Below are 20496 nucleotides of genomic sequence, written 5' to 3'. Positions count from 1 at the left end.
GGGGACTGCCATTAACACTCTTTCCCCTTTGTATCTGTGGCCATTAGCACCCAGTTTCCCTGAGTTTCTGTGGCTATGACTCATCTTTCATTCTCACTTCACAGTATAAATATTTCCCACTCTCTCTGTCTGTTAGCTTTGACAAAGAGTCATCGACTCGAAACGTTAGCTCTTTTCTCTCCCTACAGATGCTGCCAGACTTGCTGAGATTTTCCAGCATTTTCCCTTTCGTTTCAGATTCCAGCATCCGCAGTAATTTGCTTTTACCTTTCCTCCCCGTGTCTGCGTGGGTTTCCTCCGGGTGCTCCGGTTTCCTCCCACAGTCCAAAGACGTGCAGGTTAGGTGGATTGGCCATGATAAATTGCCCTTAGTGTCCAAAAAGGTTAGGAGGGGTTATTGGGTTACGGGGATAGGGTGGAAGTGAGGGCTTAAGTGGATCGGTGCAGACTCGATGGGCTGAATGGCCTCCTTCTGCACTGTATGTTCTATGTCGATGTTCTTAACGAAAAACTGAAATCACTGCTTCAGAAAGTTGACTGCACTGTTAAAGTCAACAATCACAGGGGTAACCTGGTGCAAAGTCTCCAGTTGTTAAGAGCTGTTAAGAGCATTTGCAGTTACTTACCACCAGCGCCAATTCCTCATTGCCAGGGGGGTTTCCACCTCGGGAAGCTCATTAGCCTGTTCAGATTTCATTTCCCTAGACTCTACAACCAAACTTAGGTTAGAAGAAAAATCAGGGGCATGTACGTAGTAAAATTAGTTTAGTCTTAAGAAAACTGAGATTTATTAAGCACATTGTACTTGTTATTAACTTATGCATCATTAACGCACAGCAAGGCAGTTTTTTAGTAAACGGTGATAAAATATGGACCGCTAACAGCATGGTAATTAAGATCTAGGATATGATGGGCCGAACAAAGGAATGGCTGTTCAGGCAAAATAAACTTCACAGAAATTAATCGGCTGAGAGTCAATTTGACATATCTAGCCCATTGGCATTAATAAAGAAAAAATTATAAAACTTAGTATTGGTGTTCCTGAAGAACTGATGTGCAAATCATGGCCAGGGTTCATAGAATTTACAGTGCAGAAGGAGGCCATTGGGCCCATCGAGTCCGCACCGGATAGACCAACCCACCTAAGCCCACCCCCACCCTATCCCCACAACCCAGTAACCCTCACCTTTTTGAAAACTATCGGTAATTTAGCGTGGCCAATCCACCTAACCTGCGCATCTTTGGACTGTGGGAGGAAAGCCACGCAGACACGGGGTGAACGTGCAGACTCCACAAACACAGATTCTACGGCCGTCGGCTTTCTCTGTTGCCACTGCCCCCTGCGGGTTTCCCGGTGACGCGGGATGGCTTCAATGGAAAATCCTACTGACAAGCGTCAGGAAGAGAGAATCCCGCCGGCAGCGAACGGTGTGCCGCTGAGAAACAGGTGGCTGGGGGACCGGAGAATCCAGTCCCATACTTTTACAGCAGTTAAGAAAATTGGACAAACAGGGCAGGGACGGCAGCTCTGGTTGGGAGTATTCCTGGAAATGGACACATGACGTGCCAGCCCCTCCCACTCCCACCATTGGCCCATCCCCCCGATGCACGGCCTGCCAACGACCAACCAGAAAAAGAACTGTCACGTTGCAACCTCATGGATCGACCGTGACTGTTTTTGAAACTGAATTTTCCTCCCCTCAAACATTTTTTTCCAATTAATAAACAAACGGAAAATAGAAACGACACACTATCTAGCCCTAGTTTTCCGATCAGAATTGCGGGAACGTCCTGACGACTAATCTTCGCTTCCTGGGAAAACCCGGCAGAGTTGGCAACCCTACGAACAAGTGAGGTCAGAGCTACAAAGCCCTGTTCAGGACGGAGCTGCGTCTATTAGCTTCGCTACTTCAGAGCTGATCAGAATAGATTCTTATTGCTATCGCTTCACAGATGGCCCGTGTAACCATTGCACAAAGCCACGGAATTTGCATCGATCCGGTAGGCTGGCCAATCAGCCAAGCACACAACCGATGTTGGTCGGAGGCAATTCGAACGCTCAACAGGTACGACTTATACTGAATCTGCAGTATGCCCTGAGTTAAGATTAAAATTACAGCAGTTATTTAAGTCAAGTGCTTTCCTTTTTAAAAAAAAAAGACCTTTACGCTTAGCGAGAAGGCGAGGGAGAGGGAACACGAGCTCGCACTCGACACCATTCCGCTACACCGCGGGCAGTCAGGTGGCGCTGGAAGAGCGTCCAGGTTATCCAGCGTTATCTGGGTTGGTGGTTGACCAGAAGAAAATCTTTATCCCTGCACAGGACACAAAGTTTGAGGTTCCGCACCGTGCCACCGGCAGTGAGGAACGCCCAGACGCCCATGGTCAGCGTGATGATGTAGACTGGAATCAGGCTCGCTCCGTAGTGAGGATTCGCAAACATCTGTAATCGAGAGAGGAGAAAGCACAACACAGGGAGAAAGAATTATTCTGAAGCAACAGCATGCCGAGAAATCAGGATACCTCCAGTTTCTGTTCGAAGGCAGGTGGAATACACAGGCCACTAATTTTCCCATCTAACTTTCGATTCGGACGAATGGACTAAATTAACAACTGCGCTTCATAAAGCAAACCTCCAATTTATTAACGTGAAAAATTACAAATTAAGGTTTCAGTTTAAAATAAAATCGAAGTGCAAAACACACTGCGGAAAGCAGTCAACCTCTTAAAAAATAAAAACAGGAGAACAGTATTTGCACTGGCCATTCTGCTCATCGTATTGGTGTTGGCCCCTTGCTAGACCAATGGGGTGGGGGGGTCATTGGGAATCCCAAGCTTGTATGCGGATTCCACACGGCGACTGGTTTATCCTCCAATCAAATCTAATTTTTACTACGGGCGGCACGGTAGCACAGTAGTTAGCACAGTTGCATCACAGCGCCAGGGTCCCGGGTTCGATTCCCGGCTTGGGTCACTGTCTGTGCGGAGTCTGCACGTTCTCCCCGTGTCCTGCGTGGGTTTCCTCCGGGTGCTCCGGTTTCCACCCACAAGTCCCGAAAGACATGCTGCTTCGGTGAATTGGACATTCTGAATTCTCCCTCTGTGTACCCGAACAGGCGCCGGAATGTGGCGATTAGGGGATTTTCACAGTGACTTCATTGCTGTGTTAATGTAAGCCTACTTGTGACAATAAAGATTCTTATTATTTTAAAAAGAGGAAATTTCCTCTGCCTCAGCCCCTCCCAGTCGCAAGGCATTGTACAATTCCCATCCCTTTTTTTAAATAAATTTAGTATACTCAATTCATTTTTTCTAATTAAGGGGCAATTTAGTGTGGCCAATCCACCTATCCTGCACATCTTTGGGTTGTGGGGGTGAAACCCACGCAAACACGGGGAGATGTGCAAACTCCACACGGGCAGTGACCCAGAGGCGGGATCGAACCTGGGACCTTGGCGCCGTGAGGCTGCAGGGCTAATCCACTGTGCCACCGTGCTGCCCCACAATTCCCTCTCCTGAGGGCTCCCCACCCAACGGAACTGGCTGAAGACAAGATCAGTTTCAGATGCGATGCCTTGCATGGTCAAACAGCACAAGAGTTAACCAACTTTAGGTAGAGTCGCAACGACTGCAAAGGAACAACTAGGAATCAGGGTTTTATTAAAAAAAAGGAGCTTTACGATTTACTTACGTTAAAGCATGGCAAATTATGCCCATTTAAAATGCAGGATCAAAGGGGCAGCAGGGTAGTTTAGGGGCAGCAGGGTAGCATGGTGGTTAGCATAAATGCTTCACAGCTCCAGGGTCCCAGGTTCGATTCTCGGCTGGGTCACTGTCTGTGTGGAGTCTGCACGTCCTCCCCCTGTGTGCGTGGGTTTCCTCCGGGTGCTCCGGTTTCCTCCCACAGTCCAAAGATGTGCGGGTTAGGTGGATTGGCCATGCTAAATTGCCCGTAGTGTCCTAATAAAAGTAAGGTTAAGGGGGGGGTTGTTGGGTTACGGGTATAGGGTGGATACGTGGGTTTGAGTAGGGTGATCATGGCTCGGCACAACATTGAGGGCCGAAGGGCCTGTTCTGTGCTGTACTGTTCTATGTTCTAAAGCTGAGCAGAGTGCACCGACAAGCTGCAAATACACAGCCGTCAGAGGATTTTATCGCACCAGAGACAGGGTTATTTTGAGCTACATTAAGCACAGGACATCAACACGTACCACACTGGAAACCACGAGGTGGCTCAGTACGACTGCCACCAACGCCCACCAGTTGTCCTTCTCACAGGCATCAAAGGAGACGATCCCCCAGAACACGTGCAGCAGAATTATGGCCAGTGTCATGAACGCTGCAGATAAGGAGAGGATGTGCCATTTATAGAGTGCCTCTCACCACCTCCCCACACCCCCAAAACACTTGACAGCCCACGGAATATCTCTGAACTATAGTCACTGGTGTCACGTCGGAAATTCACAACTAATTTTCGCACAGCAAGTTCCCACAAACGTCAATGTGACAACGGCCTGGAGGGCGGCGCGGCGGTTAGCACTGCTGCCTACGCCGCTGAGGACCCAGGTTCCATCCCGGCCCTGGGTCACTGTCCGTGTGGACTTTGCAGAAGGGGCAAACTATTTTATTCCTGCTGACATTTGAAGGCCGAATGCTTTGTATGCAAGATCTCTATCTAGTTAGATCAGATACGTTAATTGTCCTTTATATTAAAAAAAATCTAACATCAGAAACACTGAAGAACAAAAAAACACAATACTAGGGTTAGAAAACAGAAAATACCGCAAATGTTCATCAGGTCTGGCAGCCTCTGTGAAAAGAGAAAGCGCTAATGTTTCAGGTCAATGAGTTCTGATTGGCTTGAAACCTTTGCTACTTTTCTCCCCACAGGTGCTGCCAGATCGAAATATTCCCAGAATTCTTTGTGTTTATTATCAAAGAATAGAAACTTCACCCAGCAAACATATTAAATTAACTGGAGCAAGATCTCGTAACGGAAGGTTTATCTTGAACAAATTATTAATTTACCTCCAAAATATCACATAAAATGACATCTCCCCACCAGCAGCACCTCTCAGGATCACAGTAAGAGAAGCTCTTCAGTGGGGAACAGAAAGGCATCAGTGAAGTGAGCCTGGCCTACATCTCCACAAACTCCAAAGCAGATCTGTGGGTAGCTCAGTGCCAGAGGACCCGGGTTCGATTCCGACCTCGGGTGTCTGTCTATGCGGAGTTTGCACATTCTCTCTGCATCGGTGTGGGTCTCCTCCGGGTGCTCCGGTTGCCTCCCACCATGCAAAGATGTGCGGGTTAGGTAGATCGGTCGTGCCAAATTGCCCCTTAGACGTCCAGGGGTGTGCAGGTCAGGCTACGGGGATAGAGCATGGTGGGCGACGGAGTGGACTTGGAAAGGGTGCACTTTCTGAGGGTCGGCGCAGCCCCGATGGGCCGAATGGCCTCCTTCTGCACTGCAGGGATTCTATGAAAAAGAATGTTCTGCTAATCTCACTCTTTGCGTGGTGAAACTGTAAAACGGATGACCTCTCCGCACCAATTCTTCGACCAGCAGAACTAGTCTTTCCTATTTCATCCCGTCCAAATCCTCAATCATTAAGAAGAGACCCACTGTTGGCCTTCCCTGCCCCAGTGGACACTGTTCTTTCATCAGAACCATGATTTTTCATCACTGGGATTATTGCTGCCGAGTCTTTGCTTTCGACAATAAGGCACCGGAAATTACCATTACTCTTAGTATTAAACTCTGGGCCTGTTGCCTAACCAGGTGCTCAGCTGCTATGGTTCCAGGGCTGCCTGACTCCAGTCATGCTGTGTTGAAACTGCCTCCCAAACAACCCACTTGCAACACTCCAGGTGAGAAACCCATCCCTCCTCCTTACTCGGGCAATGGTCAACAGACCCGTCATTTGGTTGAGCAGATCGGAATGCGCTTACCTGACAGAAGGAAATAGAGCGATGAATCCCCATGAATGCCGACCGTACCTGGACCCAGGGAATCCGCGAGGATATTCACAGCAGAGAAGGCTCCGCTCATAATACCAAATCCCAGCCCTGAAACTGGACAAAAATGCAAACCTTTATTTGAAATGCAAGTCGAATCCTATCGTCAAGGTTGCTGCAGAGGAGGACGAGTCGCACCACAAACGGGACGCTCCTTTACCGCGGGGGCCTCCATGTTTCTCAACCATCATAGCCAAGGAAGCCCCTGATTTGTGCTGATTGCCACCACTGATGGGGCAACAATAATTGATCCCCTTGTGCCCGGTCTGGGGTGGCTGCCGGAGAGTGCCACACGTGGATAGTGTTGTGGGAAGGCAGGCTGGGTCTTGGCTGCCACCTTCCCCGGCTGCACAGCCCGGCAATTCTCGGCACCAAGCCCCAGGCATGGAGACTGACCACCAGGGTAGGGTCACCGAGTGCCAGTGACATGCACAGAAGTTGGGACGAGAGGTGGGCAGCAAATGGCTACATGTCAACGGTCAAATCATATACTAACATGACGGTATCACGAGGATGTATCACCACGATTGATTGGTGACCCAAACCTCCAGTACAGCACCCGTTCAGCACCCTTACTGTAAAGGTAACACACCCGAGAGGATACATTCCACTGAACCATGTGTATGAAAGAAGCACGGTGCATTTTCTTTTTAAATCGCGTTGGTTAATTTAGTCATGATCTTTGTCAGTTAGAGAAACTATTTTGTTCTTTAAAGCAATATCCTCTTCTGACAGAAGGGGTCTGACAGTGGAACGCTCTTCACAAACAGCAACCGATGCTAATTTATCAATGAGATTAATATGCTTTTTTTAACCAAAGGTATTAAGGGTTACAGGACACAGATGGTCACTGTAAATGGAGTCAGGTCACAGGTCAGCTAGGATTTCACTGAATGGGGGAACGGGCTCAAGGGGCTAAAGAGCCTTCGCTTGTTCCTGTGCTGATGTCGGCACGGCAGCACAGTGGTTAGCACTGCTGCCTCACAGCGCCCGGGTTCAATTCCAACATTGGGTGATTGTCAATGTGGAGTTTGCACTTTCTCCCTGTATTTGCGTAGGTTTCCTCCGGGTACTCCGGTTCCCTCCTGCAGTCCAAAGATGTGCAGGTTAGGTGGATTGGCCATGCTAAATTGCCCTTTAACGTCCAAAGATGTGCAGGTTAGGTGTGGTTATGGGGATAGGGTGGGGGAGTGGACTCAGGTAGGGGGCTCCTTAGGGGCTGGTTTAGCTCACTCAGCTAAATCGCTGGCTTTTAAAGCAGACCAAGCAGGCCAGCAGCACGGTTCGATTCCCGTATCAGCCTCCCCGGACAGGCGACTAGAATGTGGCGACTAGGGGCTTTTCACAGTAACTTCATTTTTAAAAAAATAAATAAATTTAGAGTACGCAATTCATTTTTTCCAATTAAGGGGCAATTTAATGTGGCCAATCCACCTAGCCTGCACATCTTTGGGTTGTGGGGGTGAAACCCACGCAGACACGGGGAGAATGTGCAAACTCCTCACAGACAGTGACCCAGGGCCGGGATTCGAACTCGGGTCCTCAGTGCCGTAGGCAGCAATGCTAACCACTGTGCCACCGTGCTGCCCTGACAGTAACTTAATTGAAGCCTACTCGTGACAATAATGACGATTTTTCATTTTGGAGGGTTGGTGCATACTCAATGGGCCGAATGGCCTCCTTCTGCACTATAAGGATTCTATTCCATGGTTCTATGATGTAATGTGCTGGGTTACTAATCTTATTGAGAGTTCAGGTTGGTCTATTAATCTCTGATGTCCAGGTGATTATTGAATTATATACACAGACCAGGTAAAGAGCTGCAGCTCTTTGTTACCCCAACGGCGATGAAGGTCGTGAATAAGTTCGATGTTATATCCTTGTCTTTGTATTCTGTAATTCTGGACATTAGTAACACCAACAACCCGCATTGATGTATAGCGCCTTTAATCAAAATGTCACAAAGCACTTCATTGTAGAGTCAGCCAAGAAAGCTTGGCACCGGGTCACATAAAGAGACGGTCAAAAACTTGGTCAAAGAGGTACGTCTTAAAGGAGGAAAGAGGCAGATGGGGTGTGTGTGAGTGTGTCAGGGAGGGAGTTCCAGGCCTTCAGATCCATCCAGCAGAGGCGGGGGGGGGGGGGGGGGGGGGGGGGGAGATGGGGATGGGGGGGGGGGGGGGGGGGGTCTAGAGGTAACAAAGATATGGATGAAGGTTTCAGCCGCAAATAAGCTGATGGGTTGAGTTCCATTACAGAATCTTACCGTAAGCCAGCTGTCTAATCGAAATGGGCACTGCCTCCTCTTGAGTTATTGACAGTAAACCTTCATTCGCCTTCCTGAAAGTTTCAGCAACAGAATCCAAAAATTACCCCGAGGTATCCGTAATAGTTCATGGTTATATCATCAAGATTATAACTAGATATTAACTTAATTATGCGTAACATGAGGCATTGCATCAATTGTATTAATTTGGAACTTTTTTCACCTGCAACATACTGAACAAAACCAAGCCCAGAATCCATTAAATCGAGGTTTCCTTGTTGAATAAAACCATTGCTCCGTGTTATTAAGCTGTGCAGGCCGGAAGGGCCTGGCTCAATTCCGAGTTAGCTGGCCTGAGCCGGGTCAACAAGCCCCCGCCAATTACAAACCGGTGCAAGGATTGGATGTAATGCCTTCCACAGTTGGATAGTCTGCCAGCGCACATCACCTAATCTCACACATGAACGATGGTCACATGGGTGAGGCACTGGAGGGACCGATGGTACCTGAGGAACCTCACCTCACCTCCAGGAGGTGGCCAGTGGCGAAGAGAAGAAAAAAATGGACACGCAGCACCAGGGTAAAGAGCAAAGGCAGGAATTAGCTTTGCTCTATCCGTGAGAGAACAGGGGCTAGATGGGCTGCATGGCCTCCTCTGTGCTCGGAGACTCTATTACTGTTTTTGCCTCAAATGGAAAGAGTATTTCTTATTTTTTTATAAATTTAGAGAAGCCAATTCATTTTTTTTAAAACTAAGGGGCAATTTAGTGTGGCCAATCCAACTACCCTGCACATCTTTGGGTTGTGGGGGCGAATCCCACGCAACACGGGGAGAATGTGCAAACTCGACACGGACAGTGAACCAGGGCCAGGTTTGAACATGGGACCTCGGCGCCGTGAGGTAGCAGTGCTAACCCACTGTGCTGCCCGGAAAGAGTATTTCTAAACGTAATGGCAGCAATCGCAGGAATACACCCAAGGATAACTTCCAATTGTTGCAACGGCAGGTTTGCATTGTAGATTTCACTCAGTGTTTTATTTCAAGGCTAGAGTGGGAATTCCGTAGCTGGTTCAAGGTTGGGGGCGGGGGGGGGGGGGGGGGGGGGGGGGGGGTAACCTATCTACAATGAAAAACGTACGTCAGACACTGGTGACTCCAGCCTCTCCCTTGGTGAAAAACATAAACATTTCAAAAAGTTTTATCTGTTTGACTTTAAAGTGCCTGCGGCACTTTCTCCAGAGTCGGTTGTTGAATGCACAGGGAAGGGACTTTATTCTAAGGCAGAGTGTTTATTGGGCATCTCCAACTACCTGCAGGCGGGGGAGAGGTGAGCCACTCCCTCCGGCCATGACCCCAATGCATGGCGTGGCTTCAACCCACTGACGAGCGGTGGGGTAGCGGGCCCAGCCGCCAGTCAACAGTGCGCTGCTGAGAAACACGCAGCTAGGGTACAGGAGACTCCCGTCACAGCTCTTTATTAGAGATTTACTTCATCCATTAAATTTTAAATCCTTACCTGCCGGGGTAGGATTTGATCACGTGCCTCTGGATCATTAGTCCGAGCCGCTGGAAGACCCGGCATGTGATATAACTAAGAGGGGCCAAAGGGGTAGTTTATGCACAGGGAGAGATTATGCCAGAGGGAGAGATTGCCGGATCTCTACAGAAAGCCACTCCACAGAGCCATCCAGTTTTCTGAACCTGCTGTTACATCTTGGAAGTTGACATGGCAACTTGCACTGTAAACAGGAAAGCAAAACCTGTGACAACGGGGAGTAACGATTGTAGACAAAAAGTACGCATCCTACAAAACGTGTTTTCTTCTACTGATACTTACAATCGTGTAAGGCTCAAGTGGCTAAACCCCTTAATCCTGGAATATTCCAGCCATTACTGGCGGCACGGTGGCACAGTGGTTAGCACTGCTGCCTCACAGCGCCAGGGACCCGGGCTCAATTCCGGCCTTGGGCGACTGTCTGCATGGAGTTTGCACTTTCTCCATGTGGGTTTCCTCCGGGTGCTCCGGTTTGCACCCACAATCCAAAGATGTGTGGGTTAGGTGGATTGGCCAGGCAAAATTGCCCCCTAGTTTCCAGGGATGTGCAGGTTAGGTTACCGGTGTCGGGCGGAGTGGAGCGGTGCAGACTCGATGGGCCAAATGGCCTCCATCTGCAGTGACAGAATTCTATGTGGCCTCGTTCTGCACTGTCGGGATTCAGTGATTTGCCAAACGGACTTGCTAAATGCCTCTATGGACCGCAAAAGTAACCTGGGCTATGAGAAGTCAAGTATTTTGCTTTGAACATTTTGAGCTGATTTTTTCCCTTACTTTAATAGCTTATAGTAACCAAATCGAATGAGCTCTTGCAGCAGCACTGAGAAAATGACACCGAAGATGAGGAGTCCTTTCTGCATCGCCTCATTGTCCTTGTCACTTAGCTGCACAGCAACAACCCACACAATTGACGACAACAGCAGGGAAAGCAGCCAGAAGAAGGCCCTGAGGATCAAACAGATTCATAAATCAATCCACAGTCTTACATTCAGCACTTCCAAAGCCAGAAGATTGCTGTTCACCTCTAAAACCAACATGTCTTTCATGTATCGCCGAGTTGCGCAGATACAGATTTTGATGTTTAGTCCCTCACTCGCCCCTGTGCTCACACTGGCATGCGGCGGTTCCCCAGTGTTCCAAGTTTTCTTTCCCATTTTCGAATCTCTTCAGGGCCTCCACCCTCAATCTCTTTAAAACCTCCGCCGTCAGCGAACGGGTTGCGACCTGGGGAACCGCAGAATCCAGCCCCTGGTCTTTAGCCCAAAGCTCTGGAATTCCCGAACCCTGTCCATCACTTTCTCCTCCACCTTTTAAGACCCTCGGCAACAGCAGCCTTTATGATGAGACTTCTAGAAACCTGTCCCAATAATCTCATCTCTGGTCATTTTAACCCCGTAAAAGGCTAATGGGCATTTACTGTTTTAAAGGCGCTACTGAATGAAAAATACTATGGATGCTGGAAATTAGAAACAGAAACAGAAAATGCTGGAAAATCCCATCGTGGAGAGAGAAAGAGTGTTTCAAGTCCAATATTACTCAAGGAAGAGTCTTCGAGTGGTGGGCACCCTTTTTTGTCATCTGGTCATTTATCATCCTCTGCTTTCTCCACGTCCTTTCTGACTGCTGGTCGCTCGACCCTGCTGGTCGCCAGGCTCTGCTGGTCGCTCGACCCTGCTGGTCGCCAGGCCCTGCTGGCCGCCAGGTCCTGCTGGTCGCCAGGCTCTGCTGGTCGCCTAGCCCTGCTGGACGCCTAGCCCTGCTGGACGCCAGGCTCTGCTGGTCGCTAGGCTCTTCTGTCAGTAGCAAGGACTTTCCACAGGTCAACTCTGATCCTAGTCAATGTGAAGCCTCACTTGCAGAAATCCTTGGATCACAGACATGGACAACCTTTTGATCTTGTGGCGATAGCAAGTTCACCACGGAGAATGACTTCGGGAATGTGGTCATGATCTATTCGGGTCAATGGGCCAGCCAGAGGGGTCGCTGCTGATCCAAGAGGGCAATGTGCTGGGGATTCGTGCACACTGGTGTACTTCCATTTTTAGCACTCTGGGGGTGAATTCTCCGCCTCCCCAGCCAGATGTCTCTCTGTGACGCCCCATCGCTGGCAGTGGGATTCTCCATTCCCGCCCTGGCCAATGGGACTTCCCATTGTAGGCACCCCACTCGGCCATGAATGCCGCCAGTGGAGAATTCACCCATCTATTCGTCTCTCCCGAAGCAGTGTAGGGGCAGTTGAATTGGAGGGGGGGGGGGGGGTAGAGAGACAGGGGTGTGAGGGTGGGGGGGGAGATGGACCGGGTGGGGAGGGAGATTTGCAGGGGGGGGGGGGGGGTGGATGGATTGGGGGGGGGGAAGAGAGGGGAGAGATGGGGGGGTGGATGGATGGATGGGGGTGGGTGTGGATGGATGGGGGTGGGTGTGGATGGATGGGGGGGGTGTGGATGGATGGGGGGGTGTGGATGGATGGGAGTGTGTGGATGGATGGGAGTGTGTGGATGGATGGGAGTGTGTGGATGGATGGGGGTGTGTGGTTGGATGGGGGGAGATGGGGGGGTGGTGGATGGATGGGGGGTGGATGTGGGGTGGGGGGATGGGTGGACGGGTGGGGGGATGGGTGGACGGGTGGGGGGATGGGTGGACGGGTGGGGGATGGGTGGACGGGTGGGGGATGGGTGGACGGGTGGGGGGGGGATGGGTGGACGGGTGGGGGGGGGGGATGGTGTGGACGGGTGGGGGGGGGGATGGGTGGACGGGTGGGGGGGGGGATGGGTGGACGGGTGGGGGGGGGATGGGTGGACGGGTGGACGGGGGGATGGGTGGACGGGTGGGGGGGGGGGGATGGGTGGACGGGTGGGGGGGGATGGGTGGACGGGTGGGGGGGGATGGGTGGACGGGTGGGGGGGGATGGGGGACGGGTGGGGGGGGGATGGGGTGGGGAGGTGTGGGGGGGGGATGGGTGGGCGGGTGGGGGGGGGGGATGGTGTGGGCGGGTGGGGGGGGGGATGGGTGGACGGGTGAGGGGGGGATGGGTGGACGGGGAATGGGTGGACGGGTGGGGGGGGAATGGGTGGACGGGTGGGGGGGGGATGGGTGGCACGGGTGGGGGGGGGATGGGGTGGACGGGTGGGGGGGGGATGGGTGGACGGGTGAGGGGGGGATGGGTGGACGGGGAATGGGTGGACGGGTGGGGGGGAATGGGTGGACGGGTGGGGGGGGATGGGTGGACGGGTGGGGGGGGGGATGGGGTGGACGGGTGGGGGGGGATGGTGTGGACGGGTGGGGGGGGATGGGTGGACGGGTGGGGGGGGATGGGTGGACGGGTGGGGGGGGATGGGTGGACGGGGGGGGGGGGTGGGTGGACGGGGGGGGGGGGGATGGGTGGGCGGGTGGGGGGGGGGGTGGTAGAGAGACAGGGGTGTGAGGGTGGGGGGGGGAGATGGACCGGGGTGGGGAGGGAGATTTGCAGGGGGGGGTGGATGGATTGGGGGGGGGGGGAGAGAGGGGAGATATGGGGGGTGTGGATGGATGGATGGGGGGGTGTGGATGGATGGGGGGGGTGTGGATGGATGGGGGGAGATGGGGGGGTGGTGGATGGATGGGGGGGGGGTGGTGGATGGATGGGGGGGGGATGGGTGGACGGATGTGGGGGGGGGTTCTGTCTTCCCCGGGCGGGTCCTCACCCTCCGATCAGGAGAATCACCCTCAGCGGCTCCCGGGCGATGGTAATGAGGAAGAGGCACAGCGCGGGCCCGAAAGCGATCAAAGTGCAGCCGCAGAACACAGCCCCCGGCATCGCGCCGCCTCCCGGCCCCACTCCAACCCCCAAACCTGGCCAACACCCAGCCACAGGCCGCCAGCACCGCCCCTCCCAGCGCTAATCCCGCCCCCCCCGGCGCCAGCCCCGCCCCTCCCGGCGGCAGCACAGTCCCCCGCGGCGCCAACCCCGCCCCTTCCTGCGCCAACCCCGCCCCTCCCCAGCCCCCAAACCGCGGCCAACACCCAGCCACCGGCCCCCAGCCCCGCCCCCCCCCGGCGCTAATCCCACCCCCCCCCGGCGCTAATCCCGCCCCCGCGGCGCCAGCCCCGCCCCCGCGGCGCCAGCCCCGCCCCCCAGCGCCAGCCCCGCCCCTCCCGGCGGCAGCACAGCCCCCCGCGGCGCCAACCCCCAAACCGCGGCCAACACCCAGCCACAGGCCGCCAGCCCCGCCCCTCCCGGCGCTAATCCCGCCCCTCACGGCGCCAGCCCCGCCCTCCCCAGCGCCAACCCCGCCCCTCCCGGCGGCAGCACAGCCAACCCCCAAACCGCGGCCAACACCCAGCCACAGGCCGCCAGCCCCGCCCCTCCCGGCGCTAATCCCGCCCCTCACGGCGCCAGCCCCGCCCTCCCCAGCGCCAACCCCGCCCCTCCCGGCGGCAGCACAGCCAACCCCCAAACCGCGGCCAACACCCAGCCACAGGCCGCCAGCCCCGCCCCTCCCAGCGCTAATCCCGCCCCCGCGGCGCCAACCCCGCCCCTTCCTGCGGCAGCCCCGCCCCCCCTCCCCAGCCCCCAAACCGCGGCCAACACCCAGCCACCGGCCCCCAACCCCGCCCCCCCCCGGCGCTAACCCGCCTCTCGCGGACCCAGCCCCGCCCATTCCCAACCCCCAGCCCCGCCCCCCCAGCGCTAATCCCGCCCCTCCCGGCGCCAGCCCCGCCCCTCCCCCAAACCGCAGCCAACCCCGCCCCTCGCGGCGCTGACCCCATCCCTCCAGGCGCCAGCCCCGCCCCAACCCCCAAACCGCAGCCAGCCCCGCCCCTCCCGGCGCCAGCCCCGCCCCTCCCGGCGCCAGCCCCGCCCCTCCCGGCGCCAGCCCCGCCCCTCCCGGGTCACTGACAGCCGAAGAGGAGGTGATGGGTTCAGTACCGGTGGCAGCCGCTCTCACGGTCGAATGCCTTTTCTGGATCTACAATTCTCCAGCAAGGTGCTGTTTGTCAGTCTTTTAACTTACAAACACCCCCTCCTCCCACTTCCAAACTAGACAATTTTTAATAAACAGAGGAGTCAGTCAAACTCAAAAATTAGCTCAAAGTGGTTCAGGATAAGACCAAAGGAGCAGAATTAGGCCACTCGGCCCATCGAGTCTGCTCCCCCATTTAATCATGGCTATGTTGCTCATCCACATTCTCCTGCCTTCTCCCCATAACCCCTGATCCCCTTTTTAATCAAGAACCTATCTACCTAGGGCAGCAGGGTAGCATGGTGGTTAGCATAAATGCTTCACAGCTCCAGGGTCCCAGGTTCGATTCCCGGCTGGGTCACTGTCTGTGCGGAGTCTGCACGTCCTCCCCGTGTGTGCGTGGGTTTCCTCCGGGTGCTCCGGTTTCCTCCCACAGTCCAAAGATGTGCGGGTTAGGTGGATTGGCCATGATAAATTGCCCGTAGTGTCCTAATAAAAGTAAGGTTAAGGGGGGGGGGGTTGTTGGGTTACGGGTATAGGGTGGATACGTGGGTTTGAGTAGGGTGATCATGGCTCGGCACAACATTGAGGGCTGAAGGGCCTGTTCTGTGCTGTACTGTTCTATGTACCTCTGTCTCAAAGACACTCAGTGATTTGACCTCCGCAGCCTTCTGCGGCAAAGAGTTCCACAGATTCACCACCCTCTGGCTGAAGAAATTCCTCCTCATCCCAGTTCTGAAGGACCGTCCCTTCAGTCTGAGGTTGTTTCCTCTGGTTCTACTTTTTCCTACAAGTGGAAACATCCTCTCCAGGTCCACTCTATCCAGGCCTCGCAGTTTCCTGGAACCCCAGACTCGGGAGGTTCCCCTCCAAGTTTGACTTGGAAATATATCGACCGTTCCTTCACTGTCGCTGGGGCAACATCCTGGAACTCCCTCCCTAACAACACAGTGGGTGCACCTACAGGGACTGCAGCAGTTGAAGGCAGCAGCTCTACACCACCTTCTGAAGGACAACTAGGGGTGGGCAATAAATGCTGGCCTAACCAGCGACGGCCACATCCCATAAATGAATATTAAAAAATCATAGGTCGAGTGCCATTGACCTCTTGTCCAAGGTCGGTGATAGCTGTGGCAGGTGTGATGTCTAGAATCTACTTGTTGGTAGAGTATTGGAGGATACTCCAACGGAGGTACTTTCATGGGAATGATGGACAAGTTGGTGGTCACGGAAAGATCAGAAAGTGAATTTCTGGTCAGGAACAGACTGTAAAAGGAGCTGAGTCTTACACTACAGGTGAGTGCAGTAACATAGTCTTGATGGCGAGAGAAGTCCAAGAATTTAGTCGCCAAATTCCCTCTGAGGGGGAGTCCAGAATAAGGCCGGCCGATGTTAAAATTGGAGCTAGGATATTCAGCAGTGACATCAATTCGTGCTTCCTCAACAACAATCTGAATTTATATTCAACCTTACTGTAACAAACCATTTTAAAGAGATTTAACAAGAGGGAGATCAATAAATCAATCTCAGCATTGATTCATATAACGAGGTATTAAGACAGATGACCAAAAACTTGGTCAATGAGGTAGATTTTAAAGAGATTAGAAGGTTTCCTAGACTAATACCAGGAAAGGGCAGGTTGTTTTATAAGGAAAGGTTGGAGAGGTTAGGTTTGTATCTACTAGAGGTTAGAAAATTAAGTGGTGACTTGATTGAAGCCTTTAAGATCCTGAGGGGTTTAGATAGGGTGGATGTGGAAAGAATGTTTCCTCTTGTGGGTGGATCTAGAAAGAGGGGGTCAATGTTTAAAAATAAGGAGTTGCTCACTTAAGGTGGAGATGAGAATTTTTCTGGGGGTCGTGAATCAGAATACCTGCAATGCAGAAGGAGGCCATTTGGCCCATCGAGTCTGCACCGAACCTCCGAAACAGCATCCCACCCAGGCTCACTCCTCCGCCCTATCCCCATAACCCCACCTAACCGTTGGACACTAAGGGGCAATTGATCATGGCCAATCCACCTAACCTGCATATCTTTGGACTGTGGAACAAAACCGGAGCACCCGGAGGAAACCACGCAGACATGGGGCGAAGTTGCAAACTTCGCACAGACTGTCATCCAAGGCCAGAATTGAACCCGGGTCCCTAGTATTGTGAGGGAACAGTGCTAACCACTATGCCACCATGTACGGTTTTGTCACAGTAATCCCAGACTTTCAACTAGTTCAAGTGTCAATACTGCATCACTACCTTGCTTGGAGCTTCTCATAGCAACAAAATAATCCACCTTTTCATGAGAAAACCAAATCAGGGCCTCTGGAACTCTCTTCCTCAATATGTGGTGAAAGCAGAAAACTTACTCTGAATACTTACTTTAGAGGGGAGAAAATCACTGAGTGTCTTTAAGACAGGGCTACATTGGTTATTGATGACTAAGAGGATCAGGAGTAATGGGGAGAAGGCAGGAGATTGGGGGATTGGGGTTGAACAAAATATCAGCCATGATTGAATGGCGGAGCAGACTCGATGAGCCGAGTGGCCTAATTCTGCTCCTATGTCTTATGGTCTTATCTTGCAGGGGGCTAGCAGGCAGCTGTTGTGGAGCTGCCGATATGCCCCCCTGCACTTCCGGGTCAGAGGCCACGCATGCGCACGCCGGCGGCCTCCAGCGGCCGCGCCGTGCTCCATGGCGGGCTCAGACCGCGGACCTGGATCGCAGAAATAGTGCCCCCTGATCGGCTGCACGCCGACCCGGACAGTCCTTACAATAAAAGCCCAGTTACGAACAAGGGGGTGAAAGGTTATCAGGGGCAGGAGGGAATGTAGGGTTGAGGTTACAATCAGATTATTGAATGGCAGAGCAAGCTCGTGGGGCCCTAGTGGCCTATTCCTAACTCATATGTTCATATGAGCTTCATAGGTGGAGGGGCAGAGGGGTTTCAGAGCTTAGTGCCTTTGCAGTTTAAGGATTATCATGGATGGATAAGAGACCAGAAATGCAGTAGGAACACAGGACAACTAACCCCCCCCCCCCCCCACCCCCAAAGATAGCCCACCCCAAAAGACAGCCATTGGCGCCGAGGATCAATTGAAAATTTCAAAACTGAATTGATAATATTTTTGTTCACAACGGGATTAGGGCTTAAGGAACTGAGCTAGGTAGATAGTTAGGACATAGACCAAACATGATTAATTAATGAGCTGAATGGACTCCTGCTCTGATGCTCATACACTGATGATGCACAAAGTGGTGTTCAGGGTTCTAGAAATCACCCAGATAGATGTCTTCACAGTGGGTTCACATCAGGTCAGATCTCCTGGTGGAGTAGCATCCTGAAATAAATCAGCCGCCTGGCCATAACGTTGCTGCCATCTAAAGACCGCAGTGCTAATTTTTTTGCCATTTAATCTTTGTTTCAGCATCATAAAACAGAAGTCAGGGCAACACGGTGGTGCAGTGGTTAGCACGACTGTCTCATGGCGCTGAGGACCCAGGTGGGATCCCGGACCCGGGTCACTGTCTGTGTGGAGTTTGCACATTCTCCCTGTTTTTGCGTGGGTTTCACCCCTACAACGCAAAGATGTGCAGGTTGGGGGGATTAGCCACGCTAAATTGCCCCTTAATTGGAAAAAATTAATTGGATACTCTAAAATTTATCTTTAAAAAACAGAAGTCCATTTGGAATAATAAAACCCAAATTTATATCGGCACACATAAATTAATACAATTCAAAGATAAAAACTCTTGTCATAGGCACCCAACTCATTCACTTGGGGATGGGCATCAATTACTGCTCTCGCCAGCGTCCACATCTTCGGAAGAATTTAAAAAGCTGCAACTTGAAAGGGGCAAGGAGGAAGGGAGGGTGTTGTAATTTACCTGGGAATACAACCGACTAAAAGAACAATAATCTACATTAAGCATCTTCAACAAACTATTTACGAGGCCATGGAAAATAACAACGTGGTGCTTTTCCTATCTGGATTGAACAGGTTTTTGCTTTGTTGTTCCAGTGTCAAGGCTGGTGTTTAATACCCTTTACGAACGGCCCTTGAAAATGGGGTGTTGAGCCACATTCTTAAACTGCTTGCAGTTTACACTGTAGGTGCTGTTAATAATAATAATCTTTATGATTGTCACAAGTAGGCTTACATTAACACTGCAGTGAAGTTACTGTGAAAATCCCCCAGTCGCCACATTCCGGTGCCTGTTCAGGCACACGGAGGGAGAATTCAGAATGCCCAATTCACCTAACAAGCACGTCTGTCGGGACTTGTGGGAGGAAACCGGAGCACCCGGAGGAAACCCACGCAGACACAGGGAGAACGTGCAGACCCAGCAATGTTGAAGGGAGAACTATATGGTTGCAAGTCTGAGTGGTGTGTGGCACTGAGGGGAACTTTGTGAGGGAGCTCCCATACACCTGTTGCCCCTTGACTTTAGAGCTGGTAGAGGTCATGGGTTTGAAAAGTGCTGTCGGAGGAGACTTGATGAGTCACTGCAGGGCATCTGGTAGATGGTGCTCGCTGCTGCTACTTGGGTGGAAGGAGTGAATGGATGGGGGATCGGGGCGCTTTGTTGTGGATGATGTTGAGCTTCAACTCTTGTTGGAACTGCACTCATCCAGGCAAGTGGAGAGCATTCCACCACATTCCTGCCTCGTGGATGGGGACAGGCTTTGTGGTGTCAGCTAATGAGTTACTCACCCATCTATGACCTGCTCTTGTACCCACAGTTATGTTTCTGATCAATGGTTATCTCAGGATGTTGATTGTGGAGGATTCCGGGGGAGGCTGGCAGAGTGGTATTGTCACTGGACTAGTAATCCAGAGACCCAGGTTAATGCTCCGGGGACTCAGGTTCGAATCCCACCAACGGCAGATGGCGAAATTGGAATTCAATAAAAATCTGGAATTAAACCATTGTCCATGAAACCATGGTCGATTGTTGTAAAAACTCATCCGGTTCACTAATGTCCTTCAGGGAAGGAAATCTGCCATCCTTACCTGGTCTGGCCTACATGCGACTCCAGACCCACAGCAATGTGGTTGACTCTTAACTCCCCTCAAGGGAACTATGGATGGGAAATAAATGCTGGTCCAGCCAATGACACTAATGTCCCATCAGCGAAAAAAGAAATTCTGTGATAGTAATGCTGTTGAATGTTTAAGGGAGATGCTTAAATTCTCTTTTTTGGAGCAGCACTTACCTTGTGGGGACCTTGTATGTCCCCACTTCTAACCTTAAGATGCCTGGAATGTCATTGATGCAGCAGCTGAAGGTGGTTGGGGCCTTGGGAATCCCCTGAGGAACCCCTGCCGCGACATCCTGGGACTGAGATTATTGGCCTCCAACAACCATTGTGTTTGTTATGACTCCAACCATTGGAAAGTTTTCCCCCTGATGCCCATTGACTTCAATTTGACTAAGATCCCTTGATTCCACCCTTGGTCAAGTGCTGCCTTGATGTAAAGGGCAGTCACTCCCACCTCACCTCTGCAATTTAGTCCGTTTTCCTATTTTTGGACTAAGGTCCTGATGAGGTCTGGAGCGGAGTGGTCCCGGCGGAACTGAAACAGAAACTCAGTGAGCAGGTCATTAGCGAGTAAATGCCACTTGCTCGCATTGTCAATAACATCGTCCATCACTTTGCTGATGATTGAGGGCATAACGGGCTGGATTGGATTTGTTCTGCGTTTTGTGGGCATAGGAG

The 20496-nt window shown here is 52.1% G+C and overlaps 1 protein-coding gene across 1 annotated transcript; it reads right to left on the bottom strand.

Moving 5' to 3' along the window:
• Positions 1-760: 760 nt before the first annotated feature.
• On the bottom strand, positions 761-13700 carry aph1b (APH1B gamma secretase subunit). Its single transcript, XM_038784393.1, has 6 exons — positions 13524-13700; positions 10615-10785; positions 8285-8358; positions 5953-6075; positions 4212-4339; positions 761-2443 (listed from the first exon to the last, which is right to left on the bottom strand). The coding sequence occupies exons 1-6, from the start codon at positions 13634-13636 to the stop codon at positions 2276-2278; spliced, it is 777 nt and encodes a 258-aa protein (XP_038640321.1). The 5' UTR covers positions 13637-13700; the 3' UTR covers positions 761-2275.
• Positions 13701-20496: the final 6796 nt, after the last annotated feature.

The sequence above is a fragment of the Scyliorhinus canicula genome, chromosome 24, assembly GCF_902713615.1.
Source record: "Scyliorhinus canicula chromosome 24, sScyCan1.1, whole genome shotgun sequence".
In the NCBI taxonomy this organism is placed as follows: Eukaryota; Metazoa; Chordata; class Chondrichthyes; order Carcharhiniformes; family Scyliorhinidae; genus Scyliorhinus; species Scyliorhinus canicula.
Note: the sequence above shows the minus strand (reverse complement) of the source record. Positions and strands in the feature narration are given on the sequence as shown.